This window comes from Aplidium turbinatum, chromosome 14, assembly GCF_918807975.1.
Source record: "Aplidium turbinatum chromosome 14, kaAplTurb1.1, whole genome shotgun sequence".
Taxonomy (NCBI): Eukaryota; Metazoa; Chordata; class Ascidiacea; order Aplousobranchia; family Polyclinidae; genus Aplidium; species Aplidium turbinatum.
The window spans coordinates 12,449,181-12,474,222 of record NC_137485.1 but is presented as its reverse complement, the minus strand read 5'-3'; the positions used below and the strand labels follow the sequence as shown (position 1 = coordinate 12,474,222).

General features: G+C 35.8%; 1 protein-coding gene across 2 annotated transcripts; it reads right to left on the bottom strand.

Moving 5' to 3' along the window:
* Window positions 1-1,549: 1,549 nt before the first annotated feature.
* LOC145783257 (tetratricopeptide repeat protein 7B-like) lies at window positions 1,550-14,808 on the bottom strand. 2 transcript variants are annotated; one of them, XM_082595075.1, is made up of 21 exons: window positions 14,619-14,808; window positions 13,805-13,962; window positions 13,110-13,278; window positions 12,799-12,914; window positions 12,230-12,327; window positions 11,344-11,422; window positions 10,933-11,144; window positions 9,222-9,285; window positions 8,090-8,227; window positions 7,749-7,832; window positions 7,286-7,520; window positions 7,102-7,159; window positions 6,832-6,925; window positions 6,511-6,650; window positions 5,796-5,906; window positions 5,499-5,584; window positions 5,068-5,152; window positions 4,152-4,296; window positions 3,373-3,463; window positions 2,912-3,017; window positions 1,550-2,435 (listed from the first exon to the last, which is right to left on the bottom strand). In XM_082595075.1, exons 1-21 carry the CDS (start codon window positions 14,731-14,733, stop codon window positions 2,306-2,308), a joined length of 2,514 nt encoding a protein of 837 aa, XP_082451201.1. In that variant the 5' UTR covers window positions 14,734-14,808; the 3' UTR covers window positions 1,550-2,305. The 2 variants fall into 2 exon arrangements, with proteins under 2 accessions (XP_082451201.1, XP_082451202.1); XM_082595076.1 differs by having other exon boundaries at window positions 11,020-11,144.
* Between the last annotated feature and the right edge of the window lie 10,234 nt (window positions 14,809-25,042).

The window sequence follows — 25,042 nt, the reverse complement described above, 5'->3', positions numbered from 1 at the left end:
AAACCGCTACATCTGAAAATATATAAATGCTCACAACGCCCTAGTAAGTTAAAACTTGCAACTATTTCAAAAATAAAAATCATTTTAAATTGTGTTTGATGCACAAAAAATGACGGAGTTCCAAGACACTTTTTGAAAATATTCATTACCAAATATTTTTGGTTAGAAATAATAGCTTCTTATGAAAGGCATTTATCTATGAATTTATTTATTATTTATATAAAGGGGTTTCGCCTCTAGTACTGGTAGGTTTGTAATAAATTCCAGGTCGGGTCGCACCGAAGACTTTAAACATATTACCGATAATGTTCTTTCTTGCATAACGCAGTGAAGATAAGTCGGGTAATAATTTGATGACAACCTAAATGCAATATGATTAAAACGAACCCTGTCGCTGAAAGACCTTAGCAGTTTGAGCGACAATAAATAAAACATAACATTAACTTATTAGTCGGTTCGGAATGAGAGTAAACAGAACAAAACTAGCTCACTTTCGCAGGAAAACCGCAAAACTGAAAAGTTTGGAAATCATCTTCTTGAAAAAAATAAAGTTATTGTTTTTGTTATAAAATAAACGTAATAATAACATCTGGAGCTATGTAGGATTACAAACAGAGAACGTCCATTTTCCTACAAAACATACCTGTGCACCGTGTGAATAAGTTTTTTTCTTAAAAATTAAAGTGACCAAATTACCTACTTAAATTCACGCTGTATGCACTAGCGTTGACGACCAGGTCGAAGGGCCTACAAAGAAAACAACTCATATTTTATGAAATTCTATACCTTTCCTTCTCATCCGTGCCCAAAATGTTTCCTCAACGGCCTTGCGAACAAACATAAACGCTACAGTTTTTGCATATTTACGCGGCTCCCTGGAAAACCTTGAGACGCACATGATACCGCTGGGGCTGGACAAAAGGTTTTGGTGCTTGTAGGACAATGAAGTTCTTATTTAGTCAAGCACTTCTGAAAACACATAAAAAAGCCCTTTGTAATGTCTATTCTACCTTGCAACTGCGACTCTTATTTTGATAAAAAAAAAAATACTCGTCCCGAATACTTATTCCGCGGTAATAGGCTACATAGAGCTGTTTAATCTTCAACAATCAGTATTTAAGATGAAAGGAATTGTAGTCTTGTTTCAGGTAGGCAATTTACATAAAGAACTAGATCAACAAGATGCTATACCCTATTTCCCCTAAAAACTAGAGTGACTAGAAAAATGAGTGTGCTTTTACATTGGCGCTCCAAATATACTCTAAAGAACATTCCAGGCATCGAATTCTGTGTTGACCAGCGTCACAATTCAAAGTCTTAGTGCAATGAGATGTAGGCGTGTCGGGTCTCGGCAAGCGAGAACACAATCAATCTGTAAACTTAGGACCTTTCCAAATGCGCAAATTGTGAAATAACTTGCCGTTTCGTTGCCTTATAGCTCGTCTTCCTCAAGCACGCTTAGGTTTTCGACCAAGGGTTCGATTCCATGATGGGATCGATAATTGTCGCTGTGGTATAACTTACAAAATCAATAATAGCAAGTGGAAAGTCAATGACGGTAACTTTTAATTAAAGTTTTTTGAAGAAGTTTAAAATAATTGCATCACAATAAAACGATGATTTTCAAAGTTGTACAATTAGCTACAGTATACTTCCAAACTCACTTTTCCTCATGGAAACATGAAAGTTAAAAGGACAAAAACACAGACTAACAACGTTAAATAACTCAACGCTTTTAAAAACTATGATGATAGCAGTAAGTTTGCTAAATATTGCAACGCGATTATGAAGTTCACTGACAAAACCATCAATATCACGTTGTAACGTCCATGATGCTAGATGCGGTGTTGTTGGAACTTTTCCAGCAAAATCGTGAAATGACAGAAGTTTTAAAAACCGCCAACCAAACTTTTGCAGCCATAAACGACCACATGATTTTCCCTGGTTTGAAAGATTTCACTGAAGGATAGCACAGTTTCACAATAGCAGTTTATTGTCATAAAATAATTCTCAAGACTGTCTTTGCGATAGTTTTATCCTTTCTGCCATGAAGCTCAGTAGACCTTTACAATGATTTAGGATCTGTAGACGTTGAATCAGTGTAAGATAGAACTGATATATTGGCTGGATTAGTTAGTCGTAGCTGGAGTACTCTTAACATCTTTTGATAGAAGAAACAAGATCAGTATGATGCTGTTTGACGTTAGAATAACGTTGCTTAGAATGGAAGTGTAATGGTGATTCAATACAATTTTCAATAGTTGGAGTAAAACACATAAAAGCAAACATCAACTATTTCGCAAGTCTACAAGTTGGGAACAATGGTAGTGAACGGAAGCACAGGGGAACTGTCTTCCAAAGTCAGCGCCCAATTGGTACATTCGATAGCAGCATCACTATCTCCCTCGCTTTCAAGAATCTCCGCAAGCTGTTGCCTGCGTGACGAAAAGTGATATGTTAACAACACCGACTTTGCTTAATGAGTGTGTGTTATTTATACTTGCAACAAAATAAACCTCAATCAATCCAATGTATATACCTGTTCACATAGTTTGCAAAAGTATTTGGTCACCCTTGTTAACGCAACCACATTTCACGGTCTTGGTCATTGAAAGCGAAACAAAGCTCAGATAAATTAGGTCTACCAACAATTAATCAAAAACTATAATCATATGAAAACAACGCAACGTTCATCGATGCGCCAAGCAATGACACGTAAAATTTTCGCAAGTTACGGCTTTCGTCTCGGAGACACTATACTTTAGTAAGTTTGGTAGATCACTGTAAATAAACGTAAAACATTGATTTTATATAAGCTACTTCATCAAGTAGACTCACAGATAGGCAGTGACAAAAGGACAATATCACACACTGTATGAAAAAATTCTAGTCACCAGCGTCAGTGGCTCACCATATGGTGTGTGATGTGGCGTCTAATTTGACAGCGTCTTGAAGAAGCTTCTTCGCAAATCCAACTCTTCCTTGACATTGAAGTACACTGGCCAGATGTTCCGTAGCTTTAAAGATGAACATAACATTTACAAATGCGACAACGGCAAGATGCTTTTTAGACGACTTGCCTTAATTTAACAAGAACAGCATTGCTCGAATTTTCGTAAATCCACATACTGGAAGTCGCATTTCAAGAACATTATACACTGTAAACAGTATACAGCGCCACTTAATTACAAGTCGATGAATTCACTTATACAGTAACCTAGTCCCCGGAGCCCACATACTAGGTTCACTTCGGGATCGGGCGAGTTTGAGATTAATAAGCGGGGACTATTGGACAAAAAATCCTTTGCCAAAATGTCTCTAACATTTAAGCTTGCAAAGAAAAAAATATTCATTGTTGGAAGCACAGCATACCTCCAACATGATTGGGGCTCACAGTGAGTGTGTTGTTGTACATGGTACAAGCCTCAGCCAAGTCTCCACAGTGTTCGCTTAGCCTTCCTTTCTGGACGACAAAACAAAATAATAACGATAACGTAGCAATACATTCACAGCAAAAACCATGCTTCAGGGCGGTGCACATGAGATCGTACACAAAACTTCTTTGGCAAATTACTTATCAGGTTCAGGAGGCAACAAAGCACCAGATTTTTCTGTTGTGAGATTTTTAATTGCAGTTTTGTGTTCAAATCATGTCCAGTATTTGATATCATCAGTCCATTCTTGCAGTCTGCTTTATCATGTTTTTTTTTTTTTTTTACAGAAACATAATACCCTCGATAGCCCAATTGATGAAGAGCCTGTGTCAGTGGTTCAAAGCCTCTGCAAGTATGCGACACTGTCAGAATTAAGCTGACAAAAAAACTTTCTCAGTCCGAAGATAAAGATTCCTACAACCAAACAATCCAAATTACAAATTTTCAAACATAGACGTCATACCGATCACTAGACTATAAGACTGTTTTCGATGTACAAAGCAGAATAAATTAAGTGACTAGTTCAATTAAAGTAGGAATGCCTGCAGATACAATATACCAGACCTTTCTATCAGCTAAAAGCGTGGTTTTTGTTGAAAACTGAAGTAAACAACATCCTGGGTTTCGTGTTTGACTGAAAAAACGAATTACTTTTGATAAGTTGACGTGAAATTGTAAACAGACCAGGGAAAAACTACAACACAAGTGAGATCTTACCATGTATAAAAACGACGGCAGTAGCGGATGAATATATCCCGCTTCCGTCACACACAGCTGCGCTTCGTTAAACCGGTTGAGCGTCAGGTAAACTTCAGCGACCTGCAGCCAAGCTTCTGCGCGGGCCGATGATATCGAAGCCAACCTGTGGATTTCTGTTCGTTACAATTAAGACACAGAACGACACTTGTTAGGTAACTCACGAAAAGACTCACACTTTTTCACTACTACCTTGGTAGAATGCTTTCAATCATTACTGCATTTCAACAACATAGGTGTAACAAATTTATCGCTCGGATGAAACTACTGCGCTGTACTCTCTTGCTCAGAGTTGTGTAGAAAAGTTCTGTTTGACAAGACTGACGCACGATAATTTCACATGACAGCATTGCGTTCAGTTTACCAAGTCATACAAATTACCAGAGATATTCACAAGATCACGATCCTGCAGGATCAGGAGGATTCAAAAGTTTTTGCAGCCGATCAAATGTTGAAAAAAGCGCATAAAATTATTGACGAACTTATCAATTTTTTTTCTTTATATCTAGCCTATGCATGACATGAAGTGAGCTATAGTTTGGATGTGCCCTGCGCACCCCAGTTCAAAATGACATTGGTATAGATTCTAAATCACATTGACATGTCATTTAAAATTCAATTTTGAAAGGATTAAGGACTGTGTCCTAGGGTTGCCAGGAAGCAGAAATGTTCACAGAATCATTGAAAGTTTAACAATATCAGGATCTTTTGAATTTTCAAAACCATCGTATCCGACTTGTATTCGTCGGATCAGGATTTTAAAAAGGTAGATCCAGACATCTGTGCAAATTACCCACGCCGTGACAGAAACGAAATCTGTAATGTTTCAACTAAAACATTTCAAGACCATAACAAAAACGAATTAAATTTTCGCTACCTTGGCTGCAGATCCGTCTGTGATGTAACATCAGAGGCTGTCTGACCGTATTTGGAAGCAATGGCCGAGCCAGCCATGATCGAACCTACATTGCAGTTACCAGTTAACAGACATCAAATTTCGGTTGCATGACCGAGTGGTGAAAGCACTGATCGAAGAATGGTTGTGTCTTAATAAGTGACGTAGTAACATTCTTGAAATACATAAAATACGGAAAATGACTTCCCCGTCCACTTACGTCAATCTTAAACCACCGGACATGCAGATGAACATGACAAAAAAACACGTGGAAAAAATGTTTATTTCGCAGCAGTCGAGTCTTTGAAATTAATTTGTATCACAGGTATAAACATGTCATCACCAACCAAACATGAGTTCAAATGACCACAACAGAAAATTTCACAATTTTTAACAAAACAAAAAGGAAATACCAGTTTCCAGCTCTAAGCCAAGACTTAAGTTGGTTGCACTCATCCCGTCATTTGTCATTCTGTCAAAGGCGTTGTCTGGACTCAACCTACCAACAAAACATTGACCAAATAAGCAGATTAAAAAAAAACTTTTCATACATTAAAACATTTAACATGTTGTGAAGAGCAACAGAAAACGCATTTACAAAGCACAGCAAGCAATTAAAGCAAAAGTTCAAGACGTTAATATAATCTTTTCACTTCGCAAAAGATATGCCATTCATTTTGTCACACAAGAAAATTGGTATGCATAATTACAGGTTTGCTTCGGGCCTGGATGACCAGATCTTCATGATTTCATCGCACATCCACAAAGCTTCGCCACCGTTGCCAGTGTGTTGGTCTAGTTTGCACATAGTTGCGAGCAACCTATCATATACAGTTTGTCATTACAAACGCATACTGCATATATCCGCAGATTACCTGAACAAGAAACGATAAGAAATAGCAAAGATGCTTGTGTATTTTACGACCTACTAGTTTTTTCATCTCTTGATTTGCGATGGACAGAATCAGACGGAGAAAAAACGTAAAGGCAAACGCCGCAAGGGCAGTATCAGCCACCCACAGTGGAGGAAAAACCGATGCTGGATGATGATAACGACGCCTCTGTATTACGTCATTCTCATACGAGACCAGCAGGCAGCACTTGTTCTAGCTGCTTGAGCAAGTCACTCATGCTTGCTAACGAAAAGTTTGCTTTCAACATCATATAGTGGTTTAACGAAAAACAAAACAAAAAAAACTTTGAAGCAGCATTGCTATAAAAGTTATAACCAAGAGGGCAATTGTTAATCATTCTATTTAAACGCGTTATTACTGAGCAAAATAAACGTTTTATCCAGGCGACTGATGCAAAAGGCAGTTTTATTGCTGCAAATCACACATTTTAAATAGAAAGATCCAAACACAACATCAAGTATGCGAAAATTTCTAGCCATCGAAGCGCAGGATACATAACGTTATGACTCACCTTATGTCTTCTGGATACATGTCGAGCGTGGCCTGAAGAGAGAGCCTGGCGTCATCATAGAGCTTGCGAGATGTAAGGAGGAGCGTGAGTAGAAGAAGAGAGTCAATGTCTTCCGGATTTAATTCCAGAGCTTGCTTCACCTGCCAAAAAGCAAACCTTTGCTATCAATACATAGATACTGGCATGGCGACTGAGTGATCATCGCAGAGTCGACACCCCAACATTTCTTGACGTCAAAAGATACAAAATTAACACTCAACCTTGAAGTAACTATCTTGAAGAACTTAAAGTAACTCTTTGAACAATTGCGTTCTCATTCACCTTTTTTAACGCTAAAGGAATTTTTCTTTGCAGGGCGAGTTCTAAGCCGAGGAAAAGGAGTGGCTTGTGATCGTGTGGGTCGAGTGAGTGTGCTCTAAAAATAAATGATCGAATCGGTGATGCAGCAGGGTGCTCTACACACTGGGTTACACCAATAAACAACAGTTGTTTATCGACTGCAACATGGAAGTGTAGCCAGCCGTCAAAAGTTGCCGCGTTTACATAGTTTCAACTTAAACAGCCACTATTTATTGCATCAAGAGCACTTACTTTGCGTACGCAGTTTCGGCAAGGTGTCTGAACGAAATCTGCTCGTTACGAATAGAACCTTGAAAAAAGATTTTTTTTTTACATTCATATACACGCTACGCTTTACTTTGTTGTCTATGAGAAAACAAAAAAGGTTAATGTGCAATCCATCCATAGTAGTCATGCTGTGGTAAACAATACTCACTGGACAACGCTTTCAAAGAGCAGCCCACGCCGATGCTAAGATGAGCCCGTGATTGCAATCCTTCGTTTTCGAAACTTCCTTCCGCCATTTTGACTGCTACTCGGGAATACGTTAAACCTTTATCTAGTTCTGGAGGATGTAGCTCGTAGCAAGTCTTGGCAGCCAGCAGTGCTGACACCGAGTCGTTCTCTTTGATTTGGCAACATTCTGAGAAGCATTGAAGAGCTTGGCAACCCTGAACAAAAAATCTGTTGACGACGACAGCTTAAGAAGCGTTCTTATTGTTACACCAGCATGATGTAATTCATCTGTGGTGATATAAAACTGACTCTTTCTGTACATTTTTATCAAACGTTACAATGTAATTATACATATTAACACAAAATCAACACGCATTGTATGGAATTCCTATGCATAGTTGAATTTCAACGAGGTAAATGTGGACAATGCATGAAATACTTACTTTTCCTGCAGAGCAAAGCGCAAGAGCGTACTGATGCCAAATATGGTAGCGATCAAAAGCATACTTCAGTGACTTTTCTATGGACTGAATAAATGAAAGCAAATGTTAGTGAGAAAAGAAGTTGTTTGCACTTACTGCACAAAATCGTTCCATTTACCATTTTCTTTTCAAATCAGTTGTTATATTTCTGCTAGACTGCAGAAGAAATAATTAATTAACCCGCTTTGTAAAAAAAGCAAATAATAATTATAAGCAATTGCTGAAAGCTTACACGTACAATAGAACATGCATCATTTTTAACAGGATACAGCCACTGAGAAACAGTTAAAAACTGTACTTACAGAGCTTATGAGTTCGTACTGTCCCAAGTGTACACAAGCAATACATAAGAGATTGTACACAGTTTCCGCACTACGAAGGGTCTCTTCTCTGCTCTCAGCGTGTTCGGGCGACATGTCCAATACTGGATCCACATTTAACTGCAAGTATGTTGCGCGGATTATAAGGAGTGCATCGCTGCAGTGGCTGGGTAGGTTGTAAGGCAGGGACTTGCCTTATTCCTGTTGTGCTACAAGTTGCATTTTCTGCTACAAAACTAACTTAACTTGAATGCACTGTCGGGTTAATAAAGGTCTCATAAGTATGGCACTAAATCAGGTAACTGCATGGCACTCATCATTAGGGAAATAAATTGAGACTAATAATGTACTAAGCTCTGCTTTTATACAAGTTTGATGAATTGATGCCTGCTTTGTGAGCCACTGAGAGCAACGCATGTCTGCGTTGGATACAGAGGTGCATAAAACACGAACATTACTTGGTTGGAGCCAGGGATATCTAGAGAAGGGGATATGAAGGCTCGCAGCGATTGCCTTATTCTCATGACACTACCAGGGCGGTAGTTTGTAGTGCTTTAAACATGTGGTTCTTTTTAAAATCGTAGAAAATTTTGTAGTGCAGCTGGTACAATGAGCTACAGAAGACAGTTAGCAAATGTTACGTAGAGCATATTTAAAGAATACTTGTTTGGAAAGACAGTTGAAAAGTTACGAGTAAGCTGTTTTTTTTAACAAAGCCTTTGCGGTAAGCTAGATGTAAAGCAACTATATGGGTAGTTGAATTAACAAGCAACCATGAGCATGCTGTGGATATCCAGGCCTGATTCTAATAGCGCAATGCAGGTTATCATAACAAGATTTACTAAACTACTATCGGTGCCAATTGTCATTTTACGATAAACTAAAGCCCTTCTATTGTCAGACGTAATAAAAGCCTTCGTATCCCCTTCTTTAGATATCCCTGGTTGGAGCACAGCTGATAGTTTTATACTACTGTATGAAGCCATTGATTGTTACGAACATAAGGCGGTTGAGGTGCATGATTGTTATGCTGTCAAAGAGTTTAACGTGAATCGAACACCAAACATACAAGAAAATCAGAACTTGAGCGATTATTTTGAGAAATCAGTCTCACCATTATTTCAGAAATGAACAACAATAGAATGGCCTCTTGTTCAATGGTGGCAGGTTTGAACTCGCTAAAAAACAACGAAAAGAATTACAGCTATAGCGATTTCCAAAAAAAAACGCACACAAAAACTGTTCCTTGAAAATGATTTGCAAAGTTCTACGAAGAATCGTGAAAACTAGATTAGAATGTGGGATGTTGATCAATTCTTAAGTAAAAAAAGAGAAATATCTTCTAACAGATCAGTAAGTTTTTTCAAAATTTGTATACTTTGTTTATTTTAAAACAATATTTAATAGAACTCTTGTATACTACATGGGACATGCGTCCATGTCAAGAGTTGAGGAGGAAGAAAAGTTAAATTATAAGCTAGATCGGCCTCAATGTTCCAATAAAAAATTAAAAAATATGCAATGCATTGTGTTGTGACTACATCACGATGTGTTTGTATTATCATCATAACGACAAATAATGTGTTACTGTTTTATAACATCACACATAAAGCCTACACTAAACATGCTCCAATTGGTCCATCGCTTGGATGTTTAGTGTTTAACAAAACATCAAATGCAGAAAAACAAAAATATGATGAGAAATAAAGAGAATCAGTTGTTCAAGATTTGAACAAATCTATTTATTCGCAAGTTTACTGCCCATAAGGTTATTTGTGAATGTTGGTGTAGAAGTGGAACAAAATAAATGATGAACTAGCCATGCTCTTTGAAGGGTAGACATTGAAAAAAAAAATTATTGTCCATGACAGTGACAATGTGTCAACGAAATCTTGTAGAGAAAAGTTAGTGATTCCACATGCTTCATCCAAACATGATCAAGAAAACTGCTCTGTGAAAAGAAAAAATGCAGCTTCGAAACTTCTTTTAGACATTACATACGTTTGCACGTGCTTGCGATCTTTTTTTTCCATGAACGTCAAAAATGTATGCTAAACAGCGCAGCGTTTCCACAATTTGCATGCAGTGAGCATGAAAACAAAACGGACGCAATCTAACTTCATGCAGTTCACTTTCAAAAATACCGGCAGGTGTTTATTAAAGTGATGAGAACCAACATCGATCGAACGCATTCCATCTTTAGGATCATCGCATCTACTGGTTACACTCGCTACGCCAGTACATACGTACAACCCGATCATTCCAAGGACAAGTTTAAGTGGTTAAGTTTGTCAGTTACTACCCGTACTACAATCAATGTTATGACTTCTGTACAATTTTAACGGCTTTACAATTGTCGGCTGCATAGCCGAGTGATGAGAGCCCTGAAACGGCAACGAAAGGGTGCCGGTTCGACACCGCTCGAGAGCATACGGCTGCGTCTTTGGCAGGACACTACATGCGTGATGGCAGTGATGGTGGACACAAAGATTGGCTTCCTTGCCTTTCCGTCCACTTAATCTAAATCTTCAACCATTGGGCGTAAGCCTGGATGCGACAGAAAAAAAAACAAAAAAAAACGTTTTACAAGCGATTTTGGCGGCGAAATTAGCAAAGTTAAAAGTGTCTTTAACATCAAATCAACACATTTGCATTTTAATCAGTCCTTTCGAGTCAGATTCACAACTTTTAGTTGCGTCGTTAAGTTGATTAACTACAAGTGATCTTTGAGAAGTGACTACACACAAACGTGAGTACACGACAAAACAAAAATAAAAAGCAGGCAGCAAAGCAGTATAATACAGCCATCACTCGTGCCCACTAACTTTTCTCCCAAGAAAAATTTCGGTTTTGTTTGGAAAGAACTATTTGTAGGAAGCTGAGATTCAAGTAAAGTGGGAAACATTTCTGACGTTTTGCTCATGTTGAGAAACTGGGACGGTTTGTCGTTCGGCTTGTCATCTTCGTTTCCTTCAATACTGTATTTGATCGTTGAAGTTCCACGCAAAAGTATCATGGCAAGTTTGCAAGACAAAGTCTGGAAAGAAAACAGTAAAATCTTGCCCTATTCTTGCTATTTCAAATTACTGAAATCCATCTGGCAACACACAGCTTTATAACCAAGCAGAAAAACACGTAACTAATTAATTTCGAAACAAAAAGTGCTTTGTTTTCACTTTAAACTAAATTGCTTTTTGAAAACCACATCAAAAATAATACAACCAATAAAACCGAACCTGCTGGAAATGAAAAGATAGCTTTGAATGTAATGTCTTTATAAGGGTTCGAAGAAGACTCACACCTTTCCACATATCGCTGAAAGAAAGGTATGAACAAAAAAGTCAAATGCGTTTTTACAAGATAAACAGTGACAAAACATTGTTGTCTTAAATTTATTTTTGAGGTGCAAGGAAACACAATTACATATAGCATCAACAATAGCAAAAACGAAAGTCTTATCATATAAAGTAAATGGTGCTGCTTGTGATGTAATAACAGAAGCTGCATCCATCGCAAGCACACACTACTGCGAGCAGTTTATAATTGACAAAATTTCAGAAAAGCGGTAGGCTATAGAGGTAAAGTCGACTACATCAGCCTTACCCTAAATCCACTCATATTCTCTTAACACTAAGTAACAAACACTTGTAAAACAATGTCATAGCATATTTCAAACGTTGTTTAGCATGACTGTTGATATGAAGAGGTATGGAACATATGTCTACTAAGCAACAGGCATTTTTTACCCAAAGCAAGTAAACAGATGTGGACTAAAATATAAACAAACGATGCAACTGGCATAAATAAAAACATTTTTTTAATTTATTTCCAACTTACACAATGCTGATAAAAGTTATTATGTAATTTGCGTTTTTGTTACTTGCGGCATTATGTTTTGCTTTTGAAACAAAAATTTTCATTCTTAGATTTATTTTTTACCACTACGTTTGCAATTAAAATCTTGGTCAGCACTGTTCAGCACGTGAAATCTAAGTAAGAATATAGCAAAAATATAATAGATCAGATTTTGTATCCGAGTTTATTGCTTGAATGCTAGAATTTTAAACTGTTGCAAATCGCTGTATAATTCAAACCGACTAGCTGAATACTTTTCTTTCGTACCCGTTTTTCACTTGAAGAACTGTGCAATTATGAATCGCAGTTTCGATCACGAAGCTCACGAGCGTGTCATCAGTAATCATGCTCCGTGAGGGATAAACCTGTGTCACGTATTTCACAATGAAACGTAAACATCAGACTCGCATTTTGCAATGTATATACATGTAACATGTCAGAAAAACATACTGTTATACAATATACATGTATATAATTAATATGCATGTGAATATGGTTGACTTCTGATGTTTCAGGATAAAGACCAGGCTTCTTAGAAGCAAAATGGAAAGATAAATGTGGGTATGACAAATAGGCTACCGTATTCAAAGTATTAAGCCACTACTGACACAAAAACAAGTTTTGAGTTTTAGTGAGAAAGAAATAAGTTTAACTGATAATGTTGTCCATCCACTCAATTATATGAAGTACAATCGTTTCTATTATATAGTTGTTTTCATCAATTGAAATAAATAAAAATTGTCATTTACAAGAATGTTGATTGTTGAACTAATAGGCTGCAGGTTATTTACAATACGAGAAATGCTAAACCACAAAAGTATTGGCAGTTTTCTAACCTTTTCAAATTCAACCAAATATTTAATTAATAGCATAATGGCTTGTTGATAGCACTTGATAAACGGATCAGTGTCTGTTTTTGAAGACTTTTCGGATACTTGCTCCAAGCAAAGACCTGAAAATATAAAATAACCGGAATTCAGAACATTCAGCTGTCACTTTACGAGACGTATTTAAGAAATAAAGTTTTGTAATAAAATTCAGCATGCATCTTTTGAAACAAATCGGACTTGCGGTTATTATACAATAATTTCAATTTAACTTTTCAAGATAAAAATGTTACCATTACTCCTAAAGGTTATGAACAAACCTTTGATTGAGTAAGCTTCTGATAACATTCTTAGCTTGTACAAGTGACAAGCTTGTTTGATTGACACATCAAGGTCTATTTTATCATACACTTCTAGAGATGATGACAAATTCCCTTGGGCGTAATGGACCTTGGCAAGAAGCATCGACGCTTCTTCTGGGACTTGAAACTGTCAGGAAATAGTAACATATTAAAATGAATATATAACAGTATTGAGCGTATACGTGAGTCTTGAGATCATGCTAACAGCACAGTGTGGTAAAATAGCTTGCAGGATCTATGTTCAAGCTCTGACAAAATACAAGCATCAGGTATCTTGGAGTAGCGATTGTCATCCCTAAATAATAATAAAATATCTTCTACCATGTTTTGCCAGATGAGGCTGAGGAATCATCATCTTTATATCAGTCATCTATTGTTTTAACACACCAGGATTGTAATGCATATGTACTGTTATAGGAATGGTGCTGTTTCAGGGCTTAGTTTTGTTGTTTTTCAAAATAAAAAAAAATTCTGAAAATTATTGAAATCACCACTTGTATACTGTCATGTATTCTGTGACAACAACTGAGCTTTATATAATCTATAAAATCTATTAATAGATTTTATTAAGAAGTTTACATTTCTACAAGAAATATATCAAAAAATGTCATGCCATAAGATGAGACATTGTATACAGTATACACAGAACACACCAATGAATTCTTGCATTCACTTGATTGCAAATCTTGCAAGGATTTTTTAATGCCAGCTAGTGATGACAATGCTTTGTTTACATTCTCGTGCCGTGGTTCATGTTCAAGAAAAAAGTTTTCAACGTGTGCCTCACATTCAACCAACTTCACAGATGGATCTGGTAAACAAGAAAATGAAAGAACATCTTACGAGCACGAAATGTAGGCAAGTTTCATAATATGATGAGTGTTTTGATAAGTTCAAGCAATCAGTTTAGAACACATTAATGACTGAAAAAAATACTGTAATTTGAGAGTAGTAATAGATGAGCAAAGTGTAAAATATTATATAGATAGGAGTCGCTCAGTTCTGGTCTCAAGCGGCTTTTGTGGACATTTGTAACTGAGAATGTTTGGTCAGTGTTGTCAGACGCCACCGTATAATTCTACTCTTCAGGAGAATATTGGTTAACCCTCCAAATATGGCGCTATAGTAATTCTAACTTATTTTTGCCAGTCAATAAAAAATTTCAGCCTATTTTCCAATTGTTATTGAGAAAATGCTGCCATTATTAGCCTACACAATTTATATGTGTTTGCAGGCCAAAACCAACACATTGTGCAGCAACAAAAGTAGGCTTTAAAAAATTGCCGCATGAGCCAGAACTGGCCAACGCGACAGACTTTGGGCACCCCTGCGAAAGGCTCTCCTACTAGGTTAGTTGACAAATGTTTAAAATTATTAAACTAGCCTACTTACTGTAAACTCTATAGCCTATCATACTTAACATACAAATGGAATGATATTAAAAAATTTGAGGTTTTAGTGACTAACCTGATGAACCATATTTGTTGATAAGTTGTCTCAAGCTTTCTTTAGCTTTTTCCCAATGTGATTGATTCCTTAGACTCAATACCTCAGACTCTAACTTCTGCCTTTTATTTGACATGATCCTTTTTTATTTTTAAAATACTTAATGGTTCACAATGTTTAATCACTTTTAGCAGCCCATAACACTTAACACATTTCCACCTGCATACCACCAACTGTCATGAACCCTGCATCACAACTCTTACAAAGGGAAAGCTGGCTGCAACCTGTGTATCTATCACTTACTTTCATCACAAAATTAACCCTAGTTCAGTAATAATATTTTACAACCTTAGCTTTTTCAAAAACCATTTCAAATACAGTCAACCCCGCTCAATCGGACCACATCGGGACCAAGCCAAATTGGTCCGATTAAGCGGGTGGTCCCATTAAACGGGGAGAACGAATTTTTTTCATCGTTTTTGAAAATAGTTTAAGCATTTTAAGCACCTCGTTGGCGTTTACGCGAAGCTGTAGCTGCACTACCATTATTCTCATGCTTTGCCCATAGATCTTGCAATTCCCTCTCCTGTACACGCAGTCTTCTTAATGTTGACTCTGGTAGGTCAACAATCTCGGCTAACTTCCTCTCTGACATTCCCGAAGGCTGGTTTTTCATTTTGTTAAGAATCTCTATTTTTTCTTTAAGTGTTTGATCTACGCGAGTTATTGCTGCCAATTTTATTTAAGCGCTAAAAGCATTCATTCATTCTTCTGTACAGTACAGTATTCGGTGCTGCATCACAATTACTGCAATTCTGATAGATGACAATTGACCTTATGAAGTGACAACAAGCGTTTGTTTATCTGTAGCCTACTTCACTTTAAAATGGCTTAGCGAGAACGTAGCACGTTGCCTACATCAACTCTTGACGCGTCACCTCACAGAAAAATGTACAAAAAGTAAAAAACGTTAACCATAAAGGCCTATTTTAGGGCGGAGGGTGGTCCGTTTAAGCGGGGTGGTGGTCCGTTTAAGCGGGGAAAATTGTACAGAAAAATGGATTTGGATTCGGGACCAGTGCAAAATGGTCCAAATAAGCGGGTGGTCCTATTAAACGTGGGCCAATTAAGCGGGGTTGACTGTACTCAACTGTTTGTTTATTAAAAATACACACACTTTTTAAAGAGACAACGAAACAACCATACCGTCTATCAGTCAGTTACCACCTTGGAAAGAATGGGTCACGACAGACAAGCTGTTTTTTTACTGGTTTATGCATAAATAAGAGCCTGCTACCGATGGCGACAACACCCGACTGACCTCCCTATCCATGAACTTGTAAACTTTGACTGAATGAACTGATTTAACTGAATCAACTTGATTTTGACCATTGAAAATTGAGTGAATAAACTATGTTGCCAGACGACAAGTGAAAATTTTCCACCACAGATGAGCTTCATCTTTTTCTGCAAAGGTTCTCAGCAGAGGAAAGTTTTCTTTTAGCGGATAGATTTTATTTAACTTTGAGACAAATTTGACACAAAGAGATTAATGCCTTTTGTCTTTATTAACCGTGTAATTCTTTAAAAATTCACCGTTACGTTTTGTTTTGTGGCAGCAAATGTTCTCTTCCGATAATTAGGCGTACCGTAGTTGTTTTGAAAATTATCTACATAAATTAGCTACAAAAATCAATCATGAAAACAATTTATGAGATAAAGTTGGTTTAAAATTGAAATATGCACAAGTTAGGGCTAAACTCTATCTCTTTTTTAGTTCTTATTCACTAAGTTGTAGCCTATACAGAAATGAACATGCGAACAGCTGGATTAAATGGCGCAGGCGCAGATAAGGCGCTCCCTTTCTGATTATACGATCCTGATTCGCACACGCGGCTGTTGGTTGTTGAAAAACACCGCTCACATCTTTACTTCTTAAAGATGAAGATCTTAACTTGGCAAGCTTTAGTAACTAAAAACTTCTATTTCGACTCAGAAGGAGGTGGCAAAAATAAAAACGCAATAAAAATCTTTTTATTAACACTGACTTTTCACTTGCTATACACAGGCTACTCAATGTCTGAGATGATACTACATTTGCCAATAATCGTTTACTCTCCTCAGAAATGATGTGGATTTTGCTACGAGCATTGATTTCAAGGCAAAAGTTGTGTAGCAATTGATCTTTAAAAGTTATGACATAGGCTACGGTACTTTAGGCTTATCTGTTTAACATGCATTAGACCTATTTAAATAATCGCCAGGTGGCATTGAGAGTAATATCATAATGAGCTGCATTAATAACGCCTCATTTGAAACGATCATTAATCATCTTACAGAGTTAGATTGTGACAGCATTATAGCACAAGGCAATTTCTTCAATACGGTGCTTGACGTGATATTTAACACTGACTGGAAATCAGGTAGGCTAATGAACCTTGACATGAGTGGCAGATTAACTTCGATTTCCGGACTTCGATGCACGGACAGACACCATTATTCGCGACACTGCAATTTATGCGTAACAAATTTCTCATGACATTTCACCTTCTGCGTTGTGCTTGATTGGTATATATTACGAGGAGTTAATTAGCGTTCTCCGCATAGCTAAGTTAAAATTTGTAGCTGCTATTGTTTCTTTGTGTCAAAAACTTTTCGTTTTCATTCGAGAAGTAGGCCTAGGACATATATATAGGCTCGAAAACTTGTATAGGCTAATTAATTCATAAAGCTTTGCCACTGTAAATGCGGCTTCTTCAGTATCTTATTCAGATAAAATTGTATTTAAATAACATACTAGAAGAAGCCGTTTTTACGGTGGCAAAAACTTTATCAATAAATTGTATAAAATTGTACTTGAGTAGGCTAAAATACTGAAGAAGCCCTTTTTAGGGTGGCGAAAGCTTTATCAATAAATTTTACAGGTTTTCGAACCTGATTAATTTTGTTTGCTGCACGTATTATGCTAAATTGTGGGTTCGCATTCTAATTGAAACATCTTTGTAGGTAAAACTTTTCATCCTCAATAACATCGAGGAACCAGAACAGAGGTTGAGAGACATCATTATCATTTTGTTAAACTATGCTGGATGGCTAGATTGTTTGTTGGGGCTTCTTAATTTACATACTTAGGCTACTGCATTGCATGTAATAAATCTGTTTGGTTTTTAGTCCTAGGTTTAAAACTAAAGCACTAGTTACGTTCGCGTTTGGCAGCCATTGTGAAATCGTGGAGCGCAATGGCACAACGCTTTTCTTCTTTCTGACAAACAAACTAGTAGGCCTATTTGGTTAGTACTAGCATCCTAAAGTCCATATTACCACAAACTATCACCTATTATAATTGATAATTATCAATATCCACCGTGTTTAGGCTTAAGGATTCAATGATTCATAGTGTGACTAAATAGATTATTCTATAATTTGTGATTTTTCGCTGAAACCGGGGCTGAAGCACTAATAATAATTAAACTAATTTGCAAAATTGACCACCTTTTACAAGACTGTGTTCTTCTTGCGTTCGCGGCCACCGCAGTTCACGTTGTCATATCCAGGCACAGTAGTAAATGGATTGTGTGTTCATCGAGCGTTGTTAGGTCCACATATCTATCCTGGGTCCACATATCCACGTATCTATCCTAGATCCAAATATCTATCTATCTATCCACATATCTAACCTGTTTATCTAAATGTGGGGCTATTAAAACGAAATAAATTGACTAGACCGGTGTTGGTATACAGGACATTGATATATAATGTGGTATGCACTTTAAAAATCTGAGCCACATGCGCAAACTGGTGAGTCGGCGAGGCCACATAAGAACATGTTGCAATTGAATCAGCGAACCCCAGTTTGCAAAGCGATTGAGCTTCAACCATTTCCTCAAAGGTTACAAGACTGTGAAAATGAAAATGAAGACTGTTACCAAGAAAACACAGCTACTTCTAGGCAGGACTATTGTGATATAAGCTAATGCGTTTGAATCCATTTAAGATTCTTCTTTTATAGAAAAATGTTCTTTTTGATGACAAACTACCGTACCTATTTTCTTGATAAACTTAATAATATATTCCCCCACATTTTTGAGATAATGTCTTTTTCATTGTGGTACCAGACCCAAATTATCCTCTCAATGACCCTGACCCTGGTCAACAATAGTTGGGACTAATATTGTTCCATGGGAAAGATAAGAGTCGAAGTTCAGTTTTGTGTATTTGGTAGATATTCTACGTGGATTTTCTACTGTTTTAAAATGACAAAAAGTGAATAAGTATCTGAATGTTTTTATATAAAATGATTTATTTTATAACTGCTGAAAAGTTTTATATGTTTGTAGTGACATCGGCCAACTTAACAAACTTCTGAAAGCGGCTAAAACAACGTAGACCAAATAGGGTTTACGTCAAAAATAATTACAAGACTGTAGCAATTTTTTTTGAAAGTTGCTTAATCGTCTAAACAAACTTCGTTTCTCACAAATAGGCCTAAGCACTAAGCAGGCATACAACGCAAACAATGTGTTACGCACATCTAAACTGGGCAATGAGCCATTATCTTGAATCAGGAGAAGGTCTACTGCGGTTTCAAAAAGGCTTGCCTGCATTTCCACTGGCAAACCAACATTTATCATCACTTTGTGATAATTATAATATAGTGAATGCAATTTACATAAGATATTTTCGATTGACATTTATCAAATCCTTGAATACGCGTCATATTATTTATCCACTGGAATTATTGTAAACAAAAAAATTAATATGTAAAGCAGATTGGCTAAGGTAGTTTGTAAATGATATGAATAATTAGATACATTCTTCTGTATTTGTCTTCAGTGTTAGAATAGACTACTAGAAGGGTAGGTTGTATCAAAACTGTTATGATAGCAACCTTCAACGATGTACAAAAGGTTTGTGTTGTTAATCTGAAAGGTTTTGCAATAATTTAAAATAAGGCTGTTGCAAAAATTATAGGCCCATCCTTACAGCTATAAGATACTTGGCGAAAGTATAATGATTGGCTAAACATCGCAATAAGTTTCATTTTAGCAAATGGTGCAATATGGTAAATTTCAATTTAATGTAGAAAACAAAAGCTTTTTTTGAACGATTTAGCCTACCATCCAAACTTTTAATGAACAGCGCAATGAAGTTGTAACTTGCAGATTACTTTAACAGTGAGCTCAACCGTCTACGTCAACAGTTCAAAATTAATTTGCAAAAGAACACGCAATTATTTTATATTGAAAAAAAAAGGTCGCAGCTTACCTCAAATGACTGTCGGATTGGCCCATGAAGCAAGAAAAGAATCCACAGGCTACAAATTGATTTATATAGGTTCAGCAAGTGAAAATAAAAAAATCAGCAGCCTACGATTTGAAAGAGGATGCCTAATGAGGTATTAGTATTTATTTTAGTATTTTATAAGGCATTAGTATTTAGTAATGCTTTTTTCAGCATTTGATTTCAAATCATTTAAAAAAGAGTTTTAAAGTCATGTAATTTTCATTTTATTTGGAGCTACATATGCTTGAGAAGTTGCGGATCTTTTTCGTTGTCACTTTTTCAAATTATTTTATAGCTTACTTTTTTATTGTAGCCTAACAATTTCATAAATTTGTATCTCCAAGTTGTGATAAAATAAACGTTTTTTTATTTGTGGACCATATTAAAAAGTATATTTCTGATGAGGGATATCCAGTTGAGTAAATACACAAGTAAATAAATCCGTGTTTCAGATTCACAAAATATCGACTAATTTTGTGTGAAGAATAATATTCATTGTACGTTACAAAAATAAACAGCGAGTCCGTAGGCCTACTGTATTTCCGAATTTCGGTTCTAAATGTCATGTTTTATAAATGTGCAGTAGATATAGTGCACTGGGTGTGTTTGCTTTAAAAGGAAAATAAAAAAGTTTTGCTATATCTGTTTTATTTTGTGAATGTCTCGTGTGTATAGCTCCCCGGCTGCACACGAATCTATCACAACTAGGCCAAAAAAAACTTTCAAGTTATGAAATGCAGAATGACATAGCAACATCAAATCGAATTAAAGCTATGAACAAGCCAAAAAAAAGTCAAAATCTGGATTTTCATTCCTTAAATTTTGAACCAAATGGGGGTTTTATGCAAAGTTTGCACATGTTGATATACTCGCTTGACTTTGTAGTTTTAATTCATTAAAAAATTAGATTTTTAGACCTACATTGGGCTTCTGGTAAATTTTCAGATTTAGGTTTTTGGATGCCTTCAGTCTTAAACTGCAAGGGCTATTTATGATTTTTAAATAAATATTTTTGAACAGCAGTGTTGTAAAATTTTTTTGTTATACCGTGGTGTTGGTAAGCGCATTTAATATTTTGGCCATTTTTGTGAGTTGAAAACCTGCCCTACATAAAGCAACAACTTTACGTGCAAACATTATTGTAAGCGATTATAAAAAAACAATACTTTGTTACATAAAAAATTAATAATTTTTTCTTCTCACCCTAATGTTGTGTTGAAGTGGGTTGTCTTAATGTCCGGTTCTTAAAATGTAACTTCTTCACGGAAACAAGTTGTTGTTTTTATCTGTGAAGATTTTTATTCTTAGTGATTTGAAGTACATGATGAAGACTAGCATTTAACGCGCAACACCATTTTTAGAAAGCCGTAGCTAAATGGATAAGAGCCGCCCTTGAGAGACTTCATTAGACCAAATTGACCACCAAACTAAAAATGTCGGCTCCGTATGTGTTGAAGAAAAGACTTCATTAATTTAATATCATAGGTATTCTGAGAAAGAAAGCACAGCAAAAGTGACAACAAATTCAAATGATTGATAAGGTTTCAAAATTGGTTTGTCATTGTAATAGTTGTTGAGCACACATGAAATAACTCACAATCAAAATTTTTATGAAATTTATGATATGAAGTAATGCTTTAGACTTTATCCTTCAAAGTAAAAACATATATGAGTTTACTAAAATTAATCACTAATATATATAAAAAGAGATTGAGTGATACAAAAAAAAGTTAACTCGAATTTCTGATGTAAAACAAAACAATTGGCTTCATGTTGTATTTATTATCAGATAGTCTGGGATTGTGAAATCTGATAGACACAGACCCAAAGCATTTTGAACAATTAAAAACCTGAGTTGAAGAACTACTTAAATCCAAAATACAGCTTTTGAGATAAAGCAGGTTAAAGGTTTTTCAACGTCTTTCAATCTGTCTATGCAAACACCACGTGTGCTACAGCTAAATAAAGCCGTTCTTTAAATCAAAATTTACGTTACGTGATGCTTTGAACATCATAACAACATAATTATTTTAGTGATAAGTCAATTTCCACAAAATATGGCTTTAGCAGTTCTACAATTCTGGTCTTCATATTATTATACTAACTTATGATCGTTACAAAATGTATTACCAGACAGGCCAGCTAGGCGAACACCGCAGAATTTTGCAATATTTTATACAACGCCTAGATCGATTTCTATTGCACTATTTGCATTTACACGTGCGCAACAAAAGAATGGAAACTTTGCACATATCGTGTTTTCCCCATAAATCTAAGCATCTACAGCAGGGTTACTCAACTAATCTTAACAAAGGTCCAGTTTGAAAAGTTGAATTTATTTTTAACGGTCCGGTGAATAAGTTATTTCACATGCAATCACGAAAGTTAAACTATCTGCATCAAACCACTTTTTTAGGTAAAATGTCACTCGAATTGGATTTCTGAGAAAGTGTTGGGGAGTCTGGGGGGCGAATCCCTCCAGCAACTAAGATAATCACTGTAAAAATTGCTTCCTCCCATTAGAAATCTGTTTAAAGAAGCCCTAAAACGTGGCAATGATGTTATTCTTCCAAAAGCTCAAGGTCCCAGCACCTAGAAGGTCCGGATTCGGACCGCGGTCCGCTAGTTGAGTAACCTGATCTACAGCATGTCAGTGCTCTTCAACAGAAGTTTCGCGGAACATGAAGTGGGGTAATTATATTTAATTCAAATTCAATGTAAAAAAGGATAGGTTTGTAGAATGCATCCTATCTCAGTCTACATTGCAATAACACTGAAATGACAATAAAAAAAATGGGGTAATCACTTTTGTACAATTTGATGACACGGACCTTTTTACATTGGAAATAGTCTCCGCGTGTATTTGATATTGAAACATATTTGTTCCAGAAAAGCTGCTCTAAAAACAACAATAGCTTTATCAAGAAGGTTTTATACACAAATCAGCTACTTCGAAATTGGCGCATAAACAAAAATTTTATATATGCAAATAGTTTCGGCCTCCATACCATGGTGTTAAATAATCGAGCTCATTGTTAGCGTACATTGATTCTACGTCTGCAGATGTTGATTTTATAAGTAAAAAAATGTTGTCATTATACATTGTAAATCAAATGCTTACAGCCTGTTGTAATAGTAGATCTACGAAATCTGATTTTTACATTTGAATTACTTTACACATAAATAAGATTTGACAAATACCGCGTCTGATCATGTTATATTATTGAAGCTAATGTGTTGACAAAATGGCGACAAAGTCATAATAATAATTAAAACATAAAAATACCTAAAACGTAGCCTATATTCTTCATTCATATTCAGCAAACATTTCGAAACTAGACTGTTTTCATCTTCACTGCCATTAAATTAATCTATTGGTTATATTGAACAAGTGTTTTGCTCCTAGGTTATAATAAAATTAGATAATTTTTTTTTCAATAAAACCGGTTGTTCATGAACGAAGCAAATAAAAATGCTCAGGCAGATTGATATTTTTTTTTATACAAAGCTGTCATGAGCGTTTTTGGTACATATAAGCGAGGTTTTAAGTAAATCCTACACTCCACTATGCCAGCTTAAACTCCTAAGCTTTTTTATTGAATCTACTCTGTCATGTAAAAGTGTATTTTACTTTTGATAACATTTTTTGCAGCAGACCCAGATCTAGATATTCTGCATCTCAAAAAATAAAACAGTTAATGGCGATGCATTTGACAAAACGTGTCTTACATGGGGAATATGGTGGAAAACAGCGCACTTTAGCGCAACAAAGGTGCCGCTGAGTAATGGAAAGACCAATAGAAATTGTTTCAGAAAATCTAGCATTTAAATTGACAATAGCAAGAAATGGAAAGAAAAAAACGAACATTTGAGGAAGAAAAAAAGAACAACAAAAGAAAAACAAAGTCTTAAAGAATAGACTTATTCAGATTTTCGTTCATACATTGCATGTTTATACAAATAATAACCCCAAGAATAATTTCAAGTCCAATTAATGCAAATGTTTTATTGACGTTAAAATTTTATTCGGATACCGGCAAAATGTTCTATAGTTACTGTACTTCTTCATAATACTATATCGTTAATAAGATTACCTAGTACTGATGATAAGGTTATGTTTGGGTTTTTTGCTTTATGTATTAACGTTAATGCAAATAAAAGGTTTGAAATAACGGCAATTTTTATAAATTGACTTTTTATATTTAGTTTTAAGGGCGATGAATAGAAATTTGTGAAACAAGTTACGCTTTACGTCACTATGATTTCTCGATGGCTTTCTGTAAGTTGAAGGGAATATATCTTCTCTTCACCCTCGAAATAGGTCATCGTTGCTATGTTTTTTTTTTTAACATTTTAAACTGCATATGGTTTAAGATTTTGCTCTTGTAACATTGTCAGTTAAATTGGTTGAGTTAGTGATTGAAAAGTTTTAGTTGGTGAAGCTATTCGGGCACTTGAGTGAATTATTAAACAAATAATTCATACAAGGTTAAAGTAATTTTAACATAACACCATTACACCATGGATACCGGTAATAATTTTGTTTTTTCAGCTATGGCCTGTGATAATCCAACAACGTGACGCACTGATATTCTCATTTCAGAGGTATAGATAAAGTTGCAGGCACATGCGTAGATATTAATGATCTGGTCTACAAGATACTTACCAACAGGCTAAAGTTTAAAAATATAAGAATAGTAGCCTAATCCTGAAAGTCAACAATTTCCTGCTTGCATTCTTAAAAAGCTTGCAGAAGGGCAGCAGCTGCAATACAAATTGTCACAAACGAGCATTATGGCGTAAAGGATTTTTAGAAACTTTCTAGGACTTATTTTGCTTGAACAAATGAATAGTTTTTCAATTACAACTTTTTTAATTTGTCCCGTTAATCAATCCTCGTGAATATTCCTCAGGAATGATCAATGATCAAAGCAAACATATTGTAAAATAAAAAGTTTTGGTTTAGGTTTGGTTTCATTATGCATTTAGTTGCCTAATAAAGAAATTATTTTTGATGGAAGTAGTAAAAATAAAAGTTGTTTCTTCAACAACACGATTCAATCACTTCTTCCCAAGTATTTGTAACAGTAGAGGGTCACCAAACTGTGACCTGCTAGGCTTGTCTACGGGTTGCCGAACTGTGCAAAGCATGGTGACGCAAC